Genomic DNA, 24,762 nt, shown 5'->3' on the forward strand with positions numbered 1-24,762 from the left:
CAGGCATGTCACAATGAGCACTATGATTACACTATCTCAGGAGAGCGTAGCAACACTTCTCTGTTTTTTCAGCTTTTTTTTCCAGTCAATTTGGTCAGAATGAATTTGCCAGTATAAATATCTGGTTACTTTAAAATGTAAAAAGTGCTCCAAAAGCCCCTTTAACCCTTTGAGGTCCGCACCAAAAAAAAAGTTGATTATAAACTGATTTCTCAACCGTTTGGTAGAGGCCTATATCTCAAAAACTGTGGGGTCTCATTTAAAAAAAAAAAAACTGTTGGTTGTTCTTAATATTATCCTCAGTGAATAAAAAATGTGAAGAAATTTTTTTTCCTTTGCTTTTTTTGTGGTGCGGACCTAAAAGGGTTAATACATTTAGGTCAGACATGACCAAACTATGGCCCTCCAGCTGTTGTGAAACTACAAGTCCCATCAGGCCTTGCCACAGTTTTGCTATTAGGGAATGCTAAAACTATTGCAAGGCATGCTGGGATGTGTAGTTTCACAACAGCTGGAGGGCCATAGTCTGGACATGCCTGATTTAGGTGATGCTTAAAAAATGTGAAAACGCCGTCTTCACATTAAAGTAAACGCTAATAAATCCCAATAGTTCATGCACTTTGAGGTTATGTACTAATGTTCTGCATAGCCTTTATTTGTTTACCTTTAAAATCTGGGAGTTTTTTGTTTTTTTTGCCTCACCCTGTATCTATGAGGTGTACTCTTGTGTCTGTAATTATACACAGACAAAGGATTGGTGTTTAATACCCGAATTTGCCATTATGATGCTCTGTTCTTTCATGAAAACATTTCAGCCAGAAAACGACTTTGGAAAAAGGATCATTTATTGCATAGTGTGGAAGCCGGGTCCTGGTCTGAAAAAAATATGGTGCTGGGAACGTTACACGGTAGAAAGCGGTGACTGCGCGTAGGCAGGACGGGCTGTATGGGAGTACACTGATGCTGTATCGGGGAATAGATCTGGCATCTTAGGAGCGATTTGCTTCGGAAGAACCTTAGTAGGGATCGTTGAATGGATACATGGGGTATTTGGGGTCCATAGTAACAGTCTTTCCATCCACCTGTAAATAGAAAAAGGAATTAAATGGACAGAATGTGTAATCTTATTGTTCCCCAGATATCACACTGTCATGACCCGGTGGTGTGAGAATGGCCTATCATTCCCTTGTGATAAGTAGATGACATACAGAGATACAGTTAGAAGTGCTATTACCATGTACACAGGCCAAGGGGTCTAAACAGGACAGGCCCCCCAACACCATACAACAGGTGACCCCAAACCAGTGGTGGCTGCAGTGCAGTCCAAAATTCAAATAGTGTAGCCACACCAACTGCCAGTCAGACCCAGGCGGTGATGTTTGGCCATGTTGGGGGCGGCAATTAGTTGGTGCCACAGTAGCTGCAGCGCTGGCTGAATGGATAAAGCTGCAGCCACATGATTAGCAACGCCGGCTGAATGGATAAAGCTGCAGCCACATGAGCATCAGTGCTGGCTGAATGAATAAAGCTGCAGTCACATGAGCGCTGGCTGAATGGATAAAGCTGCAGCCACATGAGCATCAGTGCTGGCTGAATGGATAAAGCTGCAGCCACATGAGCAGCAGCGCTGGCTGAATGGATAAAGCTGCAGCCACATGAGCAGCAGTGCTGGCTGAATGGATAAAGCTGCAGCCACATGATTAGCAACGCCGGCTGAATGGATAAAGCTGCAGCCACATGAGCATCAGTGCTGGCTGAATGAATAAAGCTGCAGTCACATGAGCGCTGGCTGAATGGAAAAAGCTGCAGCCACATGAGCATCAGTGCTGGCTGAATGGATAAATCTGCAGCCACATGAGCAGCAGTGCTGGCTGAATGGATAAAGCTGCAGCCACATGATTAGCAACGCCGGCTGAATGGATAAAGCTGCAGCCACATGAGCATCAGTGCTGGCTGAATGAATAAAGCTGCAGTCACATGAGCGCTGGCTGAATGGATAAAGCTGCAGCCACATGAGCAGCAGCGCTGGCTGAATGGATAAAGCTGCAGCCACATGAGCAGCAGCGCTGGCTGAATGGATAAAGCTGCAGCCGCATGAGCAGTAGCGCTGGCTGAATGGATAAAGCTGCAGCCACATCCGCAGCACTGGCTGAATGGATAAAGCTGCAGCCACATGATTAGCAACGCTGGCTGAATGGATAAAGCTGCAGCCACATGAGCACTGGCTGAATGGATAAAGCTGCAGCCATTGAGCAGCATCGTTGGCTGATTGAATAAATCTGCAGCCACATGAGCGTCAGTGCTGGCTGAATGAATAAAGCTGCAGTCACATGAGCACTGGCTGAATGGATAAAGCTGCAGCCACATGAGCAGCATCGTTGGCTGATTGAATAAAGCTGCAGCCACATGAGCGCTGACTGAATGGATAAAGCTGCAGCATCGTTGGCTGATTGAATAAAGCTGCAGCCACATAAGCGCTGGCTGAATGGATAGGTCATTAGGAAAATGTGATGGGGAGTAACATACACCCTACTGTAACATTTATTTATTATCAGTTTCTTATATAGCGCACACATATTCTGCAGTGCTTTGCAGTATAGTTGAACAATCACATCAGTCCCTGCCCCAGTGGAGCTTACAATCTATATTCCCTACCATATGTACACACACACACGGACATTCTAGGGTTAATTTGTAGGGAGCCAATGAACCTACCAGTATAATTTTGGGACTTGGGAGGAAACCGGAGTACCCATAGGAAACCCACGCAAGCACGGGGAAACTCTGCACAGATATAGCCATGGTGGGAATAGAACCCAAGATCTCAGTGCTGTGAGGCAGTAATGCTAACCATTACACCATCCGTGCTGCCCTAACATATTCCACATACTATAGGTCACACAGGATTCCTGAAACTTATATAGAAGGCTATCATCTAAATATATGACTAGTGTCTGTTTGTGTGTCTCTGAAACACTGCCATCTGTTGGCAGGGAGTGAAACTACATCTACTAGCTCTGGAAGCATTTGCTTTGAGCGGGCTTACTACATTATATATATATATATATATATATATATATATATATATAGATTGGGGGCGGACCGGCACTCGGTTCCTTGCTGTGTATATGCTGCGGTGCCTTCCGATACATACAATAGCTATAGAAAAAACAGTAGCGGCACTCGTAGGCTTGGTGAGAAAATCAATTTATCGAATCATCACTCGTGCAGATAACCGACGTTTCGGGGATGTACCCCGTTTTCAAGGTGCAGAAAAACAACAACGTTGTTGTTTTTCTGCACCTTGAAAACTGGGTACATCCCCCGAAACGTCGGTTATCTGCACGAGTGATGATTCGATAAATTGATTTTCTCACCAAGCCTACGAGTGCCGCTACTGTTTTTTCTATAGCTATATATATATATATATATATATATATATATATATATATATATATAATCTACTGTATATGTCTAGTGTCTGATTGTTGTGTGTCTCCGAAACACTAATCTGTTGGCAGCGAGTGAAATTACATCTCTTTCTCTCTTACACATGCGCAAACACAGAGGCAATCACAAGGTAGCTTTCAAAGCATTTGCTACGAGAGGACTTACTAGTGGACATATATGCCTTTAGATGACCTCTTATAGTATTTGGGATTCCGTTTCCCATATGGAAAATTACCTGAAATTCTGGAATCATGTATCGCGTGTTCCTGTTAAGGCCACCGATCTTTTTCATCTCCTCCTCGGACAGACAGAAATCGAACACCTGCCCAATTAGAACAGAGAGTTATGTTTCCTGTAATTCACAAATACTGCATTAGTCGGGTCAGGATAAATGTGACCACAGTAGTAAGGAAACATGCAATGATGTTCATCTCAAATGCTACCATAGAGAACTGGAGATCCCCCACCCAAAAAAAAAAAAAGTGGTCATCCTGGGTTCCTGAGATGCTAACTTGACATATGATCTGGGTCACTGCACTGGATAACAAATATTTATGATGGGAGGGAGATATTGAAGATGGAGGGACCAGGACTATAAACTAAGGGGTGGTTTGGGGACAGAGGAGGGTGAGGAATGATGAGATGGGTGCATGTTCTATGAAAATTCCGTGTGGTCTGGCCATCCCATTGGAATCTGCTGAAAATAGCCTTCCAAAAATGTCTGCCACCTTGGAGGAGACTGATGCTTTAGGTCCTACTGGACCAGCGAAGCCCAACGTGTATAGTGTAACCCACAAGTGCTGGTTTCCAGCAACACTGGCGTGTGTGCGAGCATGTAACCCCTGGCAACAGTCATGAAAAGTCTGGCAATGAGCATGTAGGTAAAAAAATTATATATCATGTATTAAGCCACTGAAAGGAATGATGATGAAGAGAGGGAATGATGGGGGGGAGCAACGAAGAGGTGAAGCAATATGAAAGAGGAGGAATGACAATGAAGAGGAGGAGAGGGAGGAATGGTGATGTTGGTGTGGAGGAGAAATTATAGGAAGGGCTCCACTCTGGCGTAATGTGTATAAAGAGTACTACTATGTGGTGTAATGTGTGTAAAGGGTACTACTCTGTGGCGTAAGTGTGACCTTACGTTGTTTTGGTAAGTATTGACTTCAATATTATGGAACGGCCCAGGTAGATGTAGGGTTCTCCTAGGATAGGTAGGTATAGACTCCGGAGCCCTCTTCCTTAGCACAGTAACAATGTATTAACTTATCGTAACCACTTTAATAAATTATAAATTAAAACCAAGCAGTTACTTCAATAAATTACTTTAAAACTGAATTCACTCATACCACTGTTTTGCTTAGCTTATGATTACTATATTATTGCGCAATAGTTTACTACTTAAACAACTAAATAGCTCTTTTACTTTATGTGGCCACTGTCCTTCAAGTTACTCAGTTCCCCTACAACAATCCGGGCTACGACTACAGGTGAGTCAGAAGTTAAGCTCAGTAATGCTGAACTGCCTCTTATAAGGACAAAATAATTTTGTATCCGTTCGGTAGATACTATTGGGTTAGCTGAAATGTATCTTTTATTCACACAGAAGCTAATGGATGGTTATAGCAATCAAATATCCTGCAGACTCCGATAATAGTTTATACTTCTATCTGGGCACAGATTTATTCCCTCCTTACATGCAATCCTCTTACTAAAATGACTGCTGCTGCTGCTGCTGCTGTTGTATAACAAGCTGTCGCTCTCACCGCCCAATGTTAGCCTTTTTCCTGCGGAGCTCACGGAGTCTTCTCTATTCTTGGCGCTTGCCTGATATATATATATATATATATATATATATATATATATATATATATATATATATATATATATGCAGCACTGAATCTGAGCGTCCCCAGGCGTTTTCACCGGGTTTAGCTGATTACTGCGGCACTTCGGTATTTCTAATTATAGCGCTAGGGTATTTGTAATCCACTCTGAAAGTATGTACTCTTATCTCCAAGTAATTATAGCAGAAACAATGTATCCTTCCACTCTGCTCTTTCTGAAGTAAGCTGTCGCCATATCTTCTCCTGTAACTGTGCTAATATATTATGTTGCCCAAGATGCTGATTATCCTTCTCAGGGTGATTACTAAAGGGAACTTTCTGTCAGTCAGTACTTTTATGTGAGGGCAGCCTGAACGGCTGTCATTAGCAGGGGCTTGTCGTGAGGCTGTACTACGCTGCTCTGGGGGCGGGTTCCTTACTCACCACACCCCTTGCCGCCTTTTAAGGACTAGCATCGACCTGCTCTCTGCCTCAGTGACACCCTCTGGATGACGCGGTTGCCACCTACCACGATGATGCGGCCTCCCCACGTCTGGCTGCGGCTGCGCACTCCGGGTCCTCCTATCCAAGCTGAATGTGTGCCGGCTCCCGCTATCACCGCCGACCTACCCCGACTGTCACCGGGACTGCAGGGGGTCGTTTCAGATTTTTCTCCCACTCCGGTAAACTTCTTTCTCCACCCAGCACCGCGGGATGCGGTCATTCGTCAGACTGCATTTAGGTCTACATTCATTAGGTCGACCCCACTAGGTCGAATGGCAGGAAGGTCGACCTGACTTAAGGTCGACATGGGCCAAGGTCGACATGACTTAAGGTCGAATTTGCATAAAGGTCGACATGAGGAAGGTCGACTGGTCATAAGGTCGACATGGGTTTTTCACTGTTTTTTGAGCCGACATGTGCCGACAGGCGGTATTTCATGCCCTACCATCCACTAGGGCGTGGTGGGAGAATAAAATAGTGTGCCGAGCGCAGCGAGGCACCGTGCCCGAAGCATCGCGAGCGCTTCGGGCACGGTGCCTCGCTGCGCTCGGCACACTATTTTATTCTCCCACCACGCCCTAGTGGATGGTAGGGCATGAAATACCGCCTGTCGGCACATGTCGGCTCAAAAAACAGTGAAAAACCCATGTCGACCTTATGACCAGTCGACCTTCCTCATGTCGACCTTTATGCAAATTCCACCTTAAGTCATGTCGACCTTGGCCCATGTCGACCTTAAGTGAGGTCGACCTTCCTGCCAGTCGACCTAGTGGGGTCGACCTAATGACTGTAGACCTAAATGCAGTCTGACGAATGATCCCATTCCCAGCACCGCTTCCTTTAATATCCAGCTGCGTAGCTCTGCTCCTCATCACTCTCCCTGTCCCTGAGGTAACTGCCCAACCGTTGTTACCGGCTGTTTCCTGATATCACTTTCTCCTCACGCTCCATTCTGCCCCCGAGCCAGAAAACTTTATTGACTGGGGTTTTGTTTATGTCTGTCCTCACGCCCCTCTGCACAGGTCACTTGAGTTGGTCTGGCATTTAGCCTCTCTGGGTGGCACAGTCCATCAAACTGGTACACCACAAGCCAATAATAAAAATCATGTTTTCTAGGAGAGTTTCTATCGCCTTCTGTGAAGGCACAGTATATACAGTATATACATTGCATTCTTGAGTTACCCTATTGGGATGGCACATATGACCACAGTTTACTATATCCATATTTACATCATAACATTACATCTCTACTATGTATGGAGTCATCACATAATGTGTATAAAGGGTACTACTTTGGGGTGTAATGTGAATAATGAACCCTACTTTGGGACAGACTACCTTTATTTAAATATGAGGGGGGGGGGGGGGGAGTGGGCACATCAATTCCCTTTCTGGCACATTTTGGAGTACCAAAATGTCTATTACCGCCACCCGCAAATGTAAGTGCATCTCCTCCTTTATGACTTCCTACCACAAATCACCGGCTATTACCTGAGGCGTGGAGGGATTAACAGCCACGAATGTAAGTGCAGGAGACATTGCAGAAATCATTTCATTCACTGCACAAAACGTCTACATTATAAAACCGCTTTCCCCAGATTTCTGTACAAGGTACAGTATACAGATCACACACATGACTGTGGGATATTATACGTCATAGACACGTACCTCGATATTCTGCAGGATCCGAGACGGGGTGACGCTTTTTGGGATGACAACGACCTTACGCTGCACCTGCCACCTGGTAGATCACAGTGAAATGTTAAGTGGATTCCAAAGAAATCTGCTGAAACACAAGGTACGGCTTCCTAATCTCCTGTCTACTAGTACATCCTATCAAAAGGCTGGATTTACAGTAGCCACTTACCTGACACGGTCATATAGGAGGGTGTGTGGTCTGCTATGTCTCCCTGGGGCTGGTAATGAGGAAATCTGTGTTCTCCTTTTGAGCCAGCCCCTTGGCAGTGATATAGAGGTAGGATGCAGTCAGCATCCCAGCAGTCAGGATGCCAGCGCTCTGTATACCGGCGCCGTAACATCCAATGGTTCAGGATGCCGGAATACCAACAGTCAGCACCCTGATCAGTAAGTATGCAGGGAGCCAGCGGTGGCGGGGGTTCGGTTTAGGCAGTAGTGGGGGGACTTAGGGAAGGTTAGGGTTAGGCTGCGGGGAGGGAGGTTAGGGTTAGACACTTAGAAGGGGGGTTTAGGATTAGGCTGCAGGGTGGGGGGTTATGTTTATGTTGCGTTAGGGGGCTAGGCACTAGCAGGGAGTTTTAGGGTCAACCTGCAGAGGAGGGAGGGTTACGGTTAGGCTGCTGGGTTGGAGGGAAGGGGGGGGGAATCTCTCCTTCAGGATGATGGCATTCCCCTCCTTCAGGATGACGGCATTGGTACTGACCCCCGACATACTGACCACCTGCCATCCGTATGTGTCCCAGAGATACTTCACCACTGCACCTCAGGATAACATGTGCATTGTAAATCTGCACAGGAAGTGTGGGGGGGGGGGGTGCGCACTGGGAACTATTGCTACAGAAAGGTGCAAAATAATCACCTAGGGGTGTGTGGCACAGTTGCCTGGTTGGTTGACATCGAGCACCCTGTAATTCAGACCCCTAGTTGCATCATAATGTGTGATCATGGAACAATGAACACGTCCAGTAGCAATGAGAGAGGGGTCATACATGTACCTGAGAACGATCTGGGCTGGAGATTTCCCATGTTTTTTGGCTATCTCCATAATGATCGGTTCCTCCAGCACATTAGGTTCCCCTTCCTTTTTCCAAGTGCGGGCTGGAGAAACCAGCGGACTGTACGCAGTGACAACAAGTCCTTTGGCATGACAGTGAGCGATCAGCTCGTTCTGAGCCAGGTACGGGTGGCACTCCACCTGCAAGAGACGTCTGTGTGTTACACCGGCATGCACTGTTTTTTTTTTTAACTAAGATGGGAGTTCTATCTCAGATGAAATTTTGCTATAGGCAACCAATCAAAGTCTTCTTCTTATTTATACTTCTAGAAGATAATAGATAGAATCTGATTGGTTGCCCATAGCAACATCCCATCTGAAATAGACCTACCATCTTGGTACATAAACCCCTCTGAGTCAGAGGGCCGGAGAGGTCACCTGCAATGACCTTCTAGATTATTTCCCTATGGGCCCTGTTCTGTTATATATGGCCATATATTGCAGCACCCATAATGATGGGGGATGGGCCTTATTGTTAGTCGCGGGCCCAGAGACGCCCTGTATGAGACAGGTGTATGCATTGCAGCAGATGTGGGATGGTCGGAGAGATTCCTACCTGTAGTACGACTGGCTTTATGGTGGCGATGCTGAGAACATCATCAATTTGCCTTTTGTTAAAGTTGGCCAGGCCGATGGACTTTGCCAGCCCCTTCTCTACCAGCTTCTCCATGGCTTTCCATGTATACTTGTAGTCGGTGTATTCGTACTGCATTGAACCATCTGGGTTGGTTGGGAAGATGACATCCCCTTTCCTGTAACAAAGAAATAGCTTCAGCTGCTTGTACCAGATCCCACTTATGCTAGTCAAACCTGATGGAACTTTACTGCCAACACGGGACATCTGGCTCCATATCGCAGTGTGTGTGTGTGGCCCATGTAAACAGACATCAGTATTATGGATAGCTTGAAGTATGTCTAAGTTCTGATTGGCACCATTGAATGTGGCTGAGGTCTGACTGCTACCACCAAGCTTGGATGAGGTCTGACTGCTACCGGTACCATCAAACATGGCTGAGTTCTGACTGCTACCACCAAGCTTGGCTAAGGTCTGACTGGTACCATCAAACGTGACCGAGGTCTGACTGCTACCACCAAGCTTGGATAAGGTCTGACTGCTACCGGTACCATCAAACATGGCTGAGTTCTGACTGCTACCACCAAGCTTGGCTAAGGTCTGACTGGTACCATCAAACGTGACCGAGGTCTGACTGCTACCACCAAGCTTGGCTGAGGTCTGACTGGTACCATCAAACGTGACTGAGGTCTGACTGGTACCACCAAGCTTGGATGAGGTCTGAATGATACCATCAAATGTACCCGAGGTCTGACTGGTACCACCAAGCTTGGCTGAGGTCTGACTGGTACCATCAAACGTAGCTGAGGTCTGACTGATACCATGATGTTTGAAAAAGGTCTGACTAGTGTTCAGTGTTCCAAACTTGGCTGAGTTCTGATCTTTACCTTCAAGCTTGGTAGGGAGACAGGGGGCTATATGTACTAAGCCTTGCAAAATTGAGATTGATAAACCACTAGCCAATTTGCCCCAACTGGCATTTCTCACAGTCTGCAACATGGCAGTTAGGAGCAAATTACCTGGCACTTTATCATTCAGTTTTATCATTTTGCAAGCTTATAACTTCTGTCCCAAGGACACTAATTACAGTGTGCACAATTGTATGCAGCCAAAAATTCACTGTAATATTAAATAAGGGGATTTTGTACTTACTGTTAAATCCTTTTCTCAGACTCCATAGGTGACACTGGAGAGTTACAGTGGGGAATAGAAGGCGACCACAGGGAGCTTGGGCACTTTAGAATAAATTAACAGTGACTAACTCCTCCCCTTCTACTTCCTCTCCTAGGCAGTCTAGGTATGTGCCCGGAGGGAGCTGGAAGAAAGGAAAACAACACACTTCCGAGAGGAGGTCAAACATAACATAACAAGTCACACACACACTCACATAGAGTGAAAATATAGTTCAAAGAACAGCAGTCATAACAGAATGAACTCATTCATGAAAACTTGGTAAAACTTAGAGCTTAGACTAAGTATAACAGTCTCTTTTAACAGCAGGTAATTAACCCAACCTGAAAGCAAACAGTAACCAGGAGAGACAGCGTCGGGTGGGCGTCCAGTGTCACCTATGGAGTCTGAGAAAAGGATTTAACAGTAAGTACAAAATCCCCTTTTCTCTTTCCTCCACTAGGTGACACTGGAGTGTTACAGTGGGGACGTCCCAGAGCTCCCAACACGGGTGGGATGACGCTGAGAGCCCCTTAACACAGAACGGCCAAACCGCGAAGCAGCTGCCGCAAAAGTGTCAAACTTGTAAAAGCGGACAAAGGTCTTCTGACCAGACCACGTAGCTGCTCTACATAGATCCTGTATAGAAACTCCACGGGCAGCCGCCCAGGAGGTACCCACCGACCTTGTGGAATGGGTGGAAATAGAAGAAGGTGGCACCCTAGAGGAGGCCACATAAGCTTGACGAATTGTCAATCTGATCCACCTGGCCAGGGCCTGCTTGGAGGCGGGCCAACCAGGACGCAAGGAGTCATAGAGGACAAACAAGGCATCCGACTTACGTACAGACTCTGTTCTGGCCACGTAAATATGCAAGGCCCGGACCACGTCCAACGCCCTAGACTCCTGTGAGTCCTCCTGAAAGGCCGGCACCACAATAGGTTGGTTAATGTGGAATGCCGAGACCACCTTTGGGAGAAAAACACTAGAGGTGCGCAGCTCCGCTCTATCCTCGTGGAAACGTAAGAAGGGTGCCTTACAAGAAAGAGCACTGAGCTCCGACACCCTTCTAGCTGAAGCCAAAGCCAACAATAGGACAGTCTTCCAAGTGACATATTTCAGTTCCACCTCCTCCATAGGCTCAAATACAGAGGACTGGAGAAAAGCCAGTACCACATCCAGGTCCCATGGAGCGGTAGGAGGTCTGAAGGGAGGTTGCAGCCGCAACACCCCCTGGAAGAAGGTCTGTACCTGAGGAAGAAGAGCTAGCTTCTTCTGGAAAAAAATGGAGAGGGCGGATACTTGAACCTTCAAGGACCTCAGCCGGAGTCCTGAGGCCAAGCCCTTTTGCAAGAACAGCAGCAATCTGGCCAACTTGAAGTTCACAGGAGAGACCCTCCTGGATTCGCACCAGGCCACATAGGCCCTCCAGATGCGGTGGTAATGCACCAAGGTAACCTGCTTTCTGGCTCCTATCATGGTTGGAATCACCGCCTGTGGGATCCCTGCCTTCCTCAGGATGGACCTCTCAACAGCCATGCCGTCAAATGAAGATGCTGTAAGTTGGGACAGGCGAACGGACCCTGTGTTAGCAGGTCTTCGCAGAGAGGCAGAGGCCATGGCTCGTCTACTAACAGGCCTGTTAGGACCGTGTACCACGACCGGCGAGGCCAGTCTGGGGCGATGAACAGCACTGTCACCGACTCCCGTCGGATTCTCTGCAGAACCCGAGGGATGAGAGGCACTGGAGGAAAGATGTAAAGAAACTGATCCGTCCAGGGTGCCGTGAGAGCGCCCACTGCCACTGCCTGAGGATCTCTTGTCCGGGCGCAGTACCGGGGCAACTGGTGGTTGTGTCTGGAGGCCATCATGTCTATCTGCGGACAACCCCACCGACGGGTCAAGGTCTGGAAGACCTGAGGGTTCAGACACCACTCTCCGTGGTGGACGTCTCGGCGGCTGAGGTAGTCTGCCTCCCAGTTTTCCACGCCTGGAATGAAAATGGCAGACACGGCCCCTGCGTGCTCCTGCACCCAGCACAGAATCCTCTTCACCTCTCTCATCGCTGCACGGCTGCGGGTGCCTCCCTGCTTGTTTATGTAAGCCACAGCCGTGGCATTGTCCGACTGCACCCTGATGTCCTTGTTCCGGAGGACCACTTCCGCCTGAAGCAGGGCATAATACACTGCTCGCAGTTCCAGCACATTGATGGACATCTGTGCTTCCTCCGGGGTCCACAGTCCCTGGAAGTGGAGGCCCAGCGTGACCGCTCCCCAGCCCCTGAGGCTGGCGTCCGTGGTGAGGAGCGTCCAATTGTGTATGGCGAACCTCCGCCCCTCCTGCAGGTTGCTGGAGTTGAGCCACCACGCCAGTGATGCTCGAGCCTGATGGGAGAGAGAGATCCGCTGCTGTAGAAACAGGTGTGAGCCTGTCCACTGGCGGAGCAGACACAGGTGGAAGGGGCGAGATCGAAACCGCCCGTACTGCACCGCCTCGAACGAGGCCACCATCCTTCCCAGCAGCCTTGTGCAAAGGAGAACTGTGACTGTTCGATGCTGCAGCACCAGTCGAACCGCTTCCTGCAGGGACAAGATCTTGTCCATGGGGAGGAACACCCTTCTCTGGACCGTGTCCAGAGTCATCCCTAGGAACAGAATCCTCTGCGATGGGGTCAGCTGTGACTTCTGGATGTTGAGCATCCAACCATGGGACTCCAGAGTCCGACGTGTCAGGTGGATGTTGTGCAGAAAAACCTCCTTGGACGGAGCCTTTAACAGAAGGTCGTCCAAGTAAGGGACAATTGTAACTCCTTGAGCCCTGAGTATTTCCAACATGACAGCCATCACTTTGGTAAACACCCGGGGCGCAGAGGAGAGGCCGAATGGGAGGGCTCGGAACTGCAGGTGACAGTTCTGGACAGCAAACCGCAAGTATGCCTGGTGAGGGGGCCAGATGGGGATATGCAGGTATGCATCTTTGATATCGATGGATACAAGAAACTCCCCTGGTTCCAGGCCTGCAATGACTGACTGCAGTGACTCCATCTTGAAGCGAGTGAACCGCAAGAAGGGATTGAGCTGCTTCAAGTTCAAGATGGGTCTTACTGAGCCGTCCGGCTTGGGAACCAGAAAAAGGCTGGAATAGAATCCCTTTGTCTTTTCCTGTTCCGGGACCGGGATAACCACCCCTAGGTCCCTGAGCTTTTGAATGGCGGCCTGCAAAGCCCTGCCTTTCTCCTGTGAAGCTGGCAAACCTGTGGGAAAAAAACGTTGAGGAGGAGGCAACAAGAAATCTATCTTGTAGCCTACTGCTACCAGGTCCTTTACCCATGCATCCTGGCATGAACCGGCCCATACCTGATGGTAAAACAGCAGCCGGCCTCCCACCCTGTGCTCTGGACAGGAGCTGGGGGAGTCATGCCGAGGGCTTTGAGGTAACCTTTGCATCCAGGATTGGAGCACTGGCTGAACCTCTGCCTCTTCCTCGGAAGCCTCTGGAGCTAGTAGCCGCTCCCCTAGACCTACCCCTGAATCTGGGGGTGGGCCGAAATGACCGAAAGGACTGCCCTCCAGTAGTAGGAAATGACCTACGTGGGGGAGGGGCTGCAGTGGGCAGGAACTGAGACTTACCCCCTGTAGCCTGTGAAATCATTTTGTCCAGCTCAGGACCAAAGAGGGCCTCACCGGCAAAGGGTAATGCTTCCACCGCCTTCTTGGAGTCGGCATCTGCATTCCACTGTCTCAACCAAAGAGTACGGCGAGCAGAAACTGAGAGGGCAGAGATACGAGCCGCAAGCATACAAACATCTGAAGAGGCTTCAACCAAATAACCTGCAGCCTCCCGTATGTGTTCCACTAAGAGCAACATATCACTTGCCCCTGGGTCTAGAGAGGAGGCCACCTGGGATGCCCATACCTCCATGGCCCTATTGACCCAACAACCCACTTGTGCTGGACGTTGTAAAAGACCAGCGGCTGTATAAATATTCTTCAGAGCACTCTCTAACCGCCTATCAGACACATCCTTAAGGGTAGAGGCTCCTGGAATGGGCAACACTGTCTTTTTGGACAAGCGTGATACCGAAGAATCAACAGCAGGTGGCGTCTCACAAGACTTTCTAGCATCCTTAGGAAAAGGATAGGCAGTGAAAAATCTCTGGGACACCTGAAACTTTTTGTCTGGGTGTAACCAGGCTTTCTGCAAGTGTTCATCCAGCTCCTCTGAGGCTGGGAAATATGCAGACTGTTTCTGCTTTTTAGCAAACACTGAGGGACGCGCAGCCGGTCTCACCTCCTCTGTGACATTGAGGGTTAACCGGACTGCTTGTATTAAGTCCTCTAAACCCTGAGAAGGGACATCAGTGTCCTGTATAAGCGGAGCATCAGGCTCAGCATCAGGCTGAGCATCAGGGTCATGAAATTCACCCTCCTCTAGAGCTGGCATGTCATCATCTGTATCGTCTAACAGAGGGACCTGAGGAAACATCCTACTAGCAGAAGCCAGTCTAGGGGGAGGGGGTGTAGAGGTGTCTGCATGTAACGCTCTAGACAAACTCTCCACAGCAGAGGTTAACTCTGCCTGCTGATCCCTGGCTGCATCCCTATCTTGTCTGGCCGAAGATAACTCAGAAGCTAGCTGAGAAATCACTACAGACAACTGGGAAGCCCATACAGGCGTATCCTGCCCCGATGTTGATGGATTGGGGGCTGGGGATGCAGCACATGAGGGACATAAAATGGCGCCCTCCGCGTGTGGCGCGAACTTATTGCTGCACTTTTGGCACGCAATCTTTTTACCAGCCATCATACACTCAGCAATCTTTCACAGAGAGGAGAGAAAGATGGAAATACCAGACAGGAGAGGAGGTATAGAAAAAAGGCAGAGTCTGCCACCAGCCCGATACGCGCACTGTATATAAATATAACTTGCGCCGGCTAAGGGACCTCTTTGGACACAGTCCAAGCCGCCCTGACCTCCTATGTCCCGCTGTGACTCACTGCACCAGGGTCACCGGCACTTCAGACGCCTCGAGGGAGCCGCGGATCACGCTGCTGCTTCAATGGCTGCCGCTCCTACAAAGAAGGAGGAAGCGGAAGTACCCAGCATGCCGCGCTCTCGCTCCTCAGGAATGGCGCTGTATTTAAAAAGTGCGCTGCCGCGGCTTTTTACACTAAATCCCCCGCTAACGGGAGATCAGCGCTATACTTACCCCTGCCATGGCTGTCGGGTGCGGCGTGCTGACTGGTCCTCGAGGCGCGCTGCAAGCAGCGGCGACGGGACCTCAGGATCTGTGGATCCTGCAGCCGGGTACCGGAGGCAAGCTGCATGCAGCTGCGACCGGACCCGCCGACAGCGCCCTCGTCGCAGGCAGGTAGGGACAGGGAGCTACCTGCCTGTCCTCTTGCTGATTGTAGCATCATTTTACAATAAAAATATATAAAGCTCAGGAGTGAGCCTTGAACGCACCCAGCTCCCGCAGGGCACATGCTAAGACTGGCTAGGAGAGGAAGTAGAAGGGGAGGAGTTAGTCACTGTTAATTTATTCTAAAGTGCCCAAGCTCCCTGTGGTCGCCTTCTATTCCCCACTGTAACTCTCCAGTGTCACCTAGTGGAGGAAAGAGAAAATATAATTATTAGTAAACCCCAACATGGTTCTCACTGGCATTGTATATACCATTCTTGAACCTGCCCGCTGTCCACCACTCTATACAACCCAGCCCCTTCTAGCCGCTCCTCCACCCTGTCCTACTGATATATCCCCTCCCCCTTTCACATGCATGTTGAAGACAGGACAAATCTTATCAGACTATTCTACAGACTGGACTCTAGAGCTCACACTCACTTGAATGCAATTGGGAAGTGCATGAGATACAGGTCCACATAGTCCAGCTTCAGGTCTTTCAGCGACGTCTTCAAGGCGCATTCCACGTCTGCGGGGTGGTGTTGGGTGTTCCACAATTTAGTGGTGACAAATAGATCCTCTCGTTTTAAACCCTGCATATAAAGCCAGGATAATGTGTTATATATAACCGGGCCGAGTAATACAGGTTCTGGGGCCGTAGGAGAGATCTACCCTAGGAGGTGATGCTATGGATTGATAAATCAGACTGAGTTGACTGGTACCCATACGTATATCAGGTATGGGTCATAGCGTCAACATAACTATGGTTGACAGTCACTAGGTTGACCACTAAAGGTCGATAGTTACTAAGTCGACACATGAAATAGGTCGACATGCAAAAGGTCGACATGCAAAAGGTCGACAAAAAGGTCAACGTGAGTGTTTCATGTTTTTGTTGACGTAAGTCGTCATGGACACCGTGTATGTGTACTGTGTCCCCTGACATGGCTGGGCACACTATTATGTTCTCACCCACTTGAATAGTACAGTATGAAAAACACCTTTAAAAAAGAAGACACATGTCGACATAATTCTTGTGTGGACCTATTTCATTTGTTGAGTGCTGACCTAGCGACTGTGACCGCATCTCCGTATATCATACATTCCTTATGTGACAAATGAGTTCCTGGTTAGGCGGGTTATCTTCAACAGAAGTAGAACTCCCATTATACTCTCCCAGCCTGCATCAAGCACACCTGGTAGCTCTTTCATGTGAGCAGTGCAATGTTGGTGGAAAGGTTAGTGCACAGACACTGGCTTGCAGCAGAGTTATAGGGGCTGGTTCTGAATCTCATGTATCTGCAGTCTCTTTTCCATCTGGCTGTAGCTGCCCGCTCATTAAATGATAGGAACATGAGAATAGGACTTTGTAATGTAAAATTGTAATGTATGGGGCAGCCTGTCCATGCCACCTGTCCTTACATCCGCACCCATGATCACTATTAGTCTGCCCGTGTACACACTACGGTTATATTATGTCAGGAGACAATAAACCTACCAATATATTTTTGGAGTGTGGAAGGAACCCATAGGAAACCCACACAAGCACACGGAGAACATACAATCTTTACACAGTTAGGGCCATGGTGGTAATCGAACCCATGATCTCAGTGCTGTGAGGCAGTAATGCTAACCATTACACCATCCGTGATGCCCCGTCTATATAACACATGGTGGGAATAGAACCCATGACCTCAGCGCTGTGAGGCAGTAATGCTAACCATTACACCATCCGTGATGCCCCGTATACTTTATATAACACATGGTTGGAATAGAACCCATGACATCAGCGCTGTGAGGCAGTAATGCTAACCATTACACCATCCGTGATGCCCCGTATACTTTATATAACACATGGTTGGAATAGAACCCATGACATCAGCGCTGTGAGGCAGTAATGCTAACCATTACACCGTCCGTACTGCCCCGTATATATAACCAGAGGCGGAACTACCATTGGTGCAGCTAAGGGGCCCACTACTGCTCAAACCAGCAATTAATTATTGTAAACTTTGGTTGGGGTGGAGGAGGGGGCCACAAATTATATGTTTGCACCTGAGCCCACAACCCACAAGTTCCGCGACTGTATATAACACATGGTGGGGATAGAACCCATGATCTCAGTGCTGTGAGGCAGTAATGCTAACCATTACACCATCCGTCCTGCCCCGTATATATAACACATGGTGGGGATAGAACCCATGACCTCAGCACTGTGAGGCAGTAATGCTAACCATTACACCGTCCTTACTGCCCCGTATATATAACACATGGTGGGGATAGAACCCATGGCCTCAGCGCTGTAAGGCAGTAATGTAACCATTACACCATCCGTGCTGCCCCGTATATATAACACATGGTGGGGATAGAACCCATGACCTCAGCGCTGTGAGGCAGTAATGTAACCATTACACCATCCGTGCTGCTTACCTTATAAATGATTGCCCCTTTAAAAACATGAACAGATTCCCTGGAAATCAGGCAGCTTGCAATCAATTACATTAGCCCTGTAGTCTGACAACTCACATTTTCAATCATCCCATTCAGATGTAGTTTTGGGATATAGAGCCACAGAACACAGAAGCATGGATCCTTCTTACATCGATATCACTTGCATTTATTTTGGTTCACTCACTTAGATTTGGGTGAGTTCTTTTGTTCCTGTGCAGGGAAAATACTGACTGCTTTATTTTTACACTGCAATATAGATCTCACTTTGTAGCAAAACCCCACCCAAATCTAATTCTCTCTGCAAAAGTTACATATGCCCCACCTGCAGTGCACATGGTTTGTCCATTTGAGAAGGAATTTGCCTTTGCGAGTGAACCAGAATAAGGGCCTATAAGTAGATGCCATGTCCAGAAGATTTCCAGGCGTATTAAGGGCAAAAGGTGATGGAAAGAAGGGCCTGATTCTGATTTGGGGATAAGGTAATAACAGCGATAACAATACACACAAATAACGATCATTAGTAATTATACTCCCATGAGTCTCATAGAATTGGGTAAAAGCGATTCTGCATTAGACATTTTACCTTGAGAGATGAGAGTCCTTGTTGAATACCTTCTCCCACCTCAGGTTGATTTTGGTAAACCAAGGAGCAGTCTATGTGGCGATAACCAACTTTGAGAGCGTATTTCACGGCATCTTGCACCTATCACCAGAGACGACACAATTAGTCAGACCTTTTACTACATGCATACACTGGGAGCAATAATTACTAGACAAATGCTGAATATCACATTATTGCTCCAATAAACCACTGACGCAACTGAGGATACCTTGTAGATTTGAAATGTTCCTTAATTTCCTCCAATTCTAATAATGCGATGACAGGCGGCAACTCATCTGCCCGTCTGAAGTTACATAATTCTGAAATATTATTCTAAAAGGAGATATCAGTCATGAGTTTGAGTTGAATAGTTAATAGAATATTAATGTTATTATATACAAAGTACTTCTCCACTATTGTATTCAACTGTAAGTCATTGTTTTGATTATTTGTTTATGTATTCTGTAATTGGGCGCTGCGGATCCCTTGTGGCGCCATATAAGGATAATAATAATAATAGTAATAATTCAATGCAATAGCAGCACAGTTAGAGAGGTGCAGTTTGACATCTGACCACAAGATGTCACTATTGTGTTGGAACTCAATTCTGTATTCACATTAGGATATTTACCACTTTTGTGGTTTGCAAACATATTTTCCTGTGATAAAACCAGAATCAGTGCTAAATATATTTCTACAGGTGGGGGGGGGGGTTTACGCTCCAAGCGCTGCCTCCTGTATGAATGGGATACTAGTGGAGAAACGCGTCTTTTCGACTGGATCAATATAAAGCTGAACTATATAGAAAGCATTGATGGGATCTCGAGATATGGCTTCTTAACCTGAGCAATGGGCAGCCTGGAGCATATCAACCAATAATACTGAAACACAGAGGGAAGTTGTAGTAAATATATTTATATCATTTCATCATGGCCATGGTAAAATGCGTTAGCTTAACAATTTGCTGCAGCTTTTTTATAACAACCATATGCAATAGTGAAATGATAGACACAATTTCATTGGTTGCTGTTGGCAACATCACCTCTTTTCATTTGACACTTTAGTAAATTTTCTTAGTGTTTTTCTTAGTTTATGTATTGTGCACCATGGTTTTAATGCTAAAATGAATAGATGATTAAAACTATAAACTATGACATTGACAACAGTGACAAGCAGTATATAGAAGACTCACTGACCGTGACCTCCGGCCTGCTGGGGCAAATAGTAATAATCCCTTCTTCTGCGGGGCAAATATGAGTTACACCCACAGCAGTGACATAGGGGTTTATTCTAGTTCATTCTTTCTGACAAAATCCTTCTTAGATGGACAAAACCATGTGCACTGCAGGGGGGCAGATGTAACATGTGCAGATAGAATTAGATTTGGGTTAGTTATTTTGTTTCTGTGCAGGGAAAATACTGACTGCATGATTTTACACTTCAATATAGATCTCACTTTGAAGAAAAACCCCACCCAAATCTAATTCTCTCTGCACAAGTTACATCTGCCCCACCCGCAGTGCACATGGTTTTGTCCATCTAAGAAGGATTTTGTCAGAAAGAATGGACTAGAATAACCCCCATAGTCAGGGCCAGATGCACTAAGCTTCAAAGGTGATAAATTAGAGAGTGTTAAACAACCAATCAGCTCCTGCCTGACATTTTTCAAACACAGCCTGTGACATGACAGACAGGAGCTGATTGGCTGGCTATTTATCACTCTCCATTTTATCACTTTTGAGGCTTAGGGGCAGATTTATTAAGCTTGGAGAAGAGATAACCTGGAGATAAAGCGGAGAAAAGGTAAAAGGAGATAAAGCACCAGCCAATCAGCTGTGTTTGAAAAAGACAGTTGGGAGTTGATTGGCTGGTGCTTTATCTCCTTTTACCTTTTCTCCGCATTATCTCCAGTTTATCTCTTCTCCAAGCTTAATAAATCTGGCCCTCAGTCTCTCTCTACATTCTCCTCCTGCGCAGAGGATTTCTTGCATGACGGGGAGACTTACCTGTCCCGGTGCGCTCTGCCAGGTGCCAAGTCCTACCATTGGGATCTTGTGCCCGTCGTTCAATGGCTGGAACATCTGAGCAGGTTTCGCCATGTTTGCTTTAGATGGAAAAGATTATTCAAAGATTATCGATAAATCCTCATCAGCAGTAATAGAAACATTGCACGTTTACAGATCAGTTATAAAGGTAACAAGGCTTTGGCTTAGGGCGGTGCCATGTGTTTGTACAGCAGACGTGTCTTGGGCACCGTTTTCTTTGCTTAATTAATGAGTAAAGAATCAATTTATGTTGATTACGGCAAATGGCAAAGTCCCGATCATTTGGTCAGCAGCAGAAATAGGTGACGACAGAATATTTTGTTACTTGTAGGCTGCCTTTTTGTTTAAATGAGGCCTCATACAGGCCAAATATGTAGTAAGGAGGGCTCGTGCCCAACTTCCCTGTGGGGGGTGTGTCCGGTGTCTCTAAATCTTCATCTGCGCCACATTGTAAGCTCTCACGAGCAGGGCCCTCTCGCCTCTTGTGCTTTTCTTACAATATATCTCTGCCACCCTGATACTTGCAGCAGTGTCCTGTCCCCTGATGGAACTGTCTTTATTTACCATTAGGGTGGCCAATCCCGGGAATCCTGGGAATCCCGGGATTGGGCATTTTTCAATCCCGGATCCCGGGATTGAAAAAATGCCCCGGGATTGGCATCCCTATTTACCATGTACTATCTATATATTGTCTTGCGCAGCGGAACCCTTGTGGCGTCATATAAATTAATAATAATAATTTTCATGTAGAACCTAAAAAAGGAAGAATAGGAAACATCCCATCTACGAGCGATCACGTCACTTTGCATTACACAATCTCCCACAATGCCCTGCAGGATCCGCCTGCCACCACTGCTCTTGTGATTGGGATAATAAAGACAATTTACAATAATGTGTCAGCTGGGATTGTCCTGGTATACACAGGGTCGGTGGCTGGTGAAATGGAGGTTTGAAGTCAGCCAGCCACAGAACCTGTATAATTCATTAGTGTCCCTTTTTAAAAAAATATAGTATGGTAAGTCTATAATATGATATAGGACACACAGGGCCAAATGTATCAAGCTTCAAAAAGTAACAAAACGGATAGTATCAGCTATCAGCTCCTGCCTGTCATGTTACAGGCTGGATTTGAAAAATGACAGCTAGGAGCTGATTGGTTGCTTGTTTATCACTCTCCACTTTATCACTTTTTTAAGCTTGATACATCTGGCCAATAGTGTCAGGAATGGTGAGTGGTGAAAGTAACGAGCATTCCTCCTAACTGCCCAGTTTTTTGCGGGACTGCCCCCCTTTTTGGGGGATCGTTCCACCCTGAGCCGGCAGTGTCCCGCTGCGGGTGGGCAGTTGGAAGTTCCCCGAGCCTGAAGGGAATAGATGCTGTGCCCATGGCTGGGGGGACAACAGCAATGCAAAGGGTGAAACAGGGGTCATGGCCTGAGGCCGCAGCATCCCCGTGAGGCCCCGTCCCTTTTCTTAGTCCATGCCCCTTTTTGTTCCGCGACTCCTCCGAGTCACCAGAAGTTGGGAGGTATGCAAGAGTGCGGCAACTCCAGTCAGTTTGGAGCATACACTTGTCTCAGGAGCTTTACAATGGTAAGTAGCAGCGTCTGTATAGAGCAGGAGCAGACGCAGGATTTCTAGATGGGGGGGGGGGGGGGGTGCACAATTATCATGTAACAAGATATAGTCTTCCCCAAACAAAGTGCAGTGAATGTAATACAGAACGTCAGACATGTGCAGGCCCAATGATGACAGTAATCCACTTACCAGATGATTGAGCGCTCAGATCCACTCCACACACACGGCAGACTTTGTAGGAAAATCTACCACCACTCTGGCACTCTGCTATATTCTGCCCTTTATACTGCCTGTAGTGGCTGCTGGGGGGGGGGGGGGTTCTGGGCAACTGTAAACCCTCCCTGCATTTGCCTATGTATAGTGTGGTAGTGTGTTGTGCAAAGAGACATAAGTCCAGTCTTGCCAGATACCAACGTTTGGATGTGAGCGTAGGATACACACTGTAACACAACCAGGTGTGTCAGGTGAAGTAGGATTATCAGTGTTATACACAAAAGGGGATTGAGATGTTATCAGGACACTCCTATTAGAGAATGATTCATTTGGCTACTGCTGATATTTGTACCAATACGGGAACAATAGTGCCCCATTATACTTTTACACCAACAGGAGGAGCCTGAATTCTGGGCACTGACTGTCTATAGATTCAGGAGCCTGTAATAATGGAACAGTCCAGGAGATACGGACACACAATACACCTGAACTTGGCTCACACTACAATAGACGAGTACAGTGCAGTGAAAGGTATACTAGGGGTAAATTTACTAAGATGGGAGTTCTATTGAAGATGGGCTGTTGCCCTTAGCAACCAATCAGATGCTATGGGAACATCCCATCTTCAATAAAACTCCCCTTTTTCGTAAATTTATCCCATAGATTAAGGGGCCCATTTAAAATGGAATTTTTGCGGCTAATTCCCTGAAAACGCCCGTTTTCGGGGGTTTACTGCAAATATTAAGTATCCCCCGAATGTATCTAGGAGGGACCGCAGCAGAAATCTCAGATACCTATAAATATAAATTCATGCGCAACTGTATAGTTAAAAACAGGATAGATGTAAAACATCTCCAAAGTTCTGCTTCTCCCAGTCTCTGTAGCAGAGATATTCAATTAATACAAATAATGAATAGAGCGCAATTGGTAGAATAATCTCCTTAAAATGTAATTAGTATAAAGACACTTAATATTTATATTAAAAACCTATAATTTCATCATTCAATTTATATACAAGCTTGTTTGCGAAGCGTACGCAGACCATTGTACCCACAGTGTGTGCATCCCCCCTGCTCCCCTCCCCCCATGAATGTATTTTGATTTCTGTTTAGCTTAAAACGGTAGCGCTACCCACGGACGCCAGTCGACACTGGGCCCGTGTTGACAGAGCAGCGGTGTGTGGCGCCTATCACCGTCTGATCTCTGGTACCTGAGCGGCAAGGTGTCGGAGGTGTTATACGTGTACACCACGATCCCTGCTTAACACTGCATAGCGGTCGCTGCTGACGATCTCCCACTGAGCGGCAGGTGATCAGCATCGGAAACACAGTCCGTATGCTGCACTCGGGGAAGTAGTCTGAGCCGGTACACATCCCTCGCCCACAAATTGGGGCTGTGGAACAGTACACACCACCAGATATTGTACCAATCCATTGTGCCTGCTCACGTCACTGCAAACCCCTCATTAAGGTCCTTATTCAGATCTGATTGCAGTACAAATTTGTTCCCAAAATGGGCAAAACCATGTGCACTGCAGGTGTGGCAAATGTAACATGTGCAGAGAGAGTTAGATTTGTGTGAGTTATTTTGTTTCTGTGCAGGGTAAATATTGGCTGCATTATTTTTACACTGCAATTTGGATTTCAGTTTCAACACACCTTATCCAACGTTAACTCTCTCTGCACATGTTGCATCTGCCCCACCTGCAGTGCACATGGTTTTGCCCATTTTGAGAACAAAGTATGCACCTCCCTCCCCCCCCTCCCCTTTAAGGGATCCCCACGATTAAATGGCACAAGCAAAACACTGACATGGCTATGGTCGACAATGAAAAAGGTTGACAAGATTTATTTTTCACTTTTTCAATGTTTTCATATTCATTCTCATGTGTCGACATGGACACCAATGAAGTGCCACACTTATGTCAACATTTACATGTGTTGACCTTTCTGTGTTGATTTTTTCTTGTGGCGATTCGCGGCACCCCCCGCGACCCCCCTCCCGCGATTTGCAGCACACCCCCCGCAATTCGTGGCACCCCCGGTGACTCCCGCGATTCGCGGCCCCACCCCGTGACACCCCCCCCTCCTGCGATTCGCGGCACCCCGCTACCCCCCCCCCACGATTCACACCAACCCCCCCGTGCCCCCCCTCCCGCAGTTCACGGTGCCCCCCACGACCCCCCCTACCGCGATTC

At 47.2% G+C, this 24,762-nt stretch overlaps 1 protein-coding gene across 2 annotated transcripts; it reads right to left on the reverse strand.

Moving 5' to 3' along the window:
• Nucleotides 1-859: 859 nt before the first annotated feature.
• Nucleotides 860-20,875, reverse strand: LOC146026672 (aldo-keto reductase family 1 member A1-like). Of its 2 annotated transcripts, XM_083157512.1 has the most exons (8): nt 20,736-20,875; nt 18,712-18,831; nt 16,119-16,270; nt 9,089-9,284; nt 8,474-8,673; nt 7,449-7,521; nt 3,686-3,772; nt 860-1,082 (listed from the first exon to the last, which is right to left on the reverse strand). In XM_083157512.1, exons 1-8 carry the CDS (start codon nt 20,826-20,828, stop codon nt 1,017-1,019), a joined length of 987 nt encoding a protein of 328 aa, XP_083013638.1. In that variant the 5' UTR covers nt 20,829-20,875; the 3' UTR covers nt 860-1,016. The 2 variants fall into 2 exon arrangements, with proteins under 2 accessions (XP_083013638.1, XP_083013639.1); XM_083157513.1 differs by lacking the exons at nt 18,712-18,831; nt 20,736-20,875 and adding an exon at nt 18,204-18,411.
• Nucleotides 20,876-24,762: the final 3,887 nt, after the last annotated feature.

The sequence above is a fragment of the Crinia signifera genome, chromosome 8 (genome assembly GCF_055691185.1).
Source record: "Crinia signifera chromosome 8, ASM5569118v1, whole genome shotgun sequence".
NCBI lineage: Eukaryota > Metazoa > Chordata > Amphibia > Anura > Myobatrachidae > Crinia > Crinia signifera.

Excerpts from the sequence above, each read along its gene's own strand:
- LOC146026672 (XM_083157512.1), bottom strand. The coding sequence starts at position 20,828 with ATGGCGAAACCTGCTCAGATGTTCCAGCCATTGAACGACGGGCACAAG. Across the intron at positions 9,285-16,118 it reads CACTTCCCAATTGCATTCAA|GAAAGGGGATGTCATCTTCC; the intron begins GTGAGTGTGAGC and ends TCTTTGTTACAG. Across the intron at positions 3,773-7,448 it reads GGATCCTGCAGAATATCGAG|GTGTTCGATTTCTGTCTGTC; the intron begins GTACGTGTCTAT and ends CTAATTGGGCAG.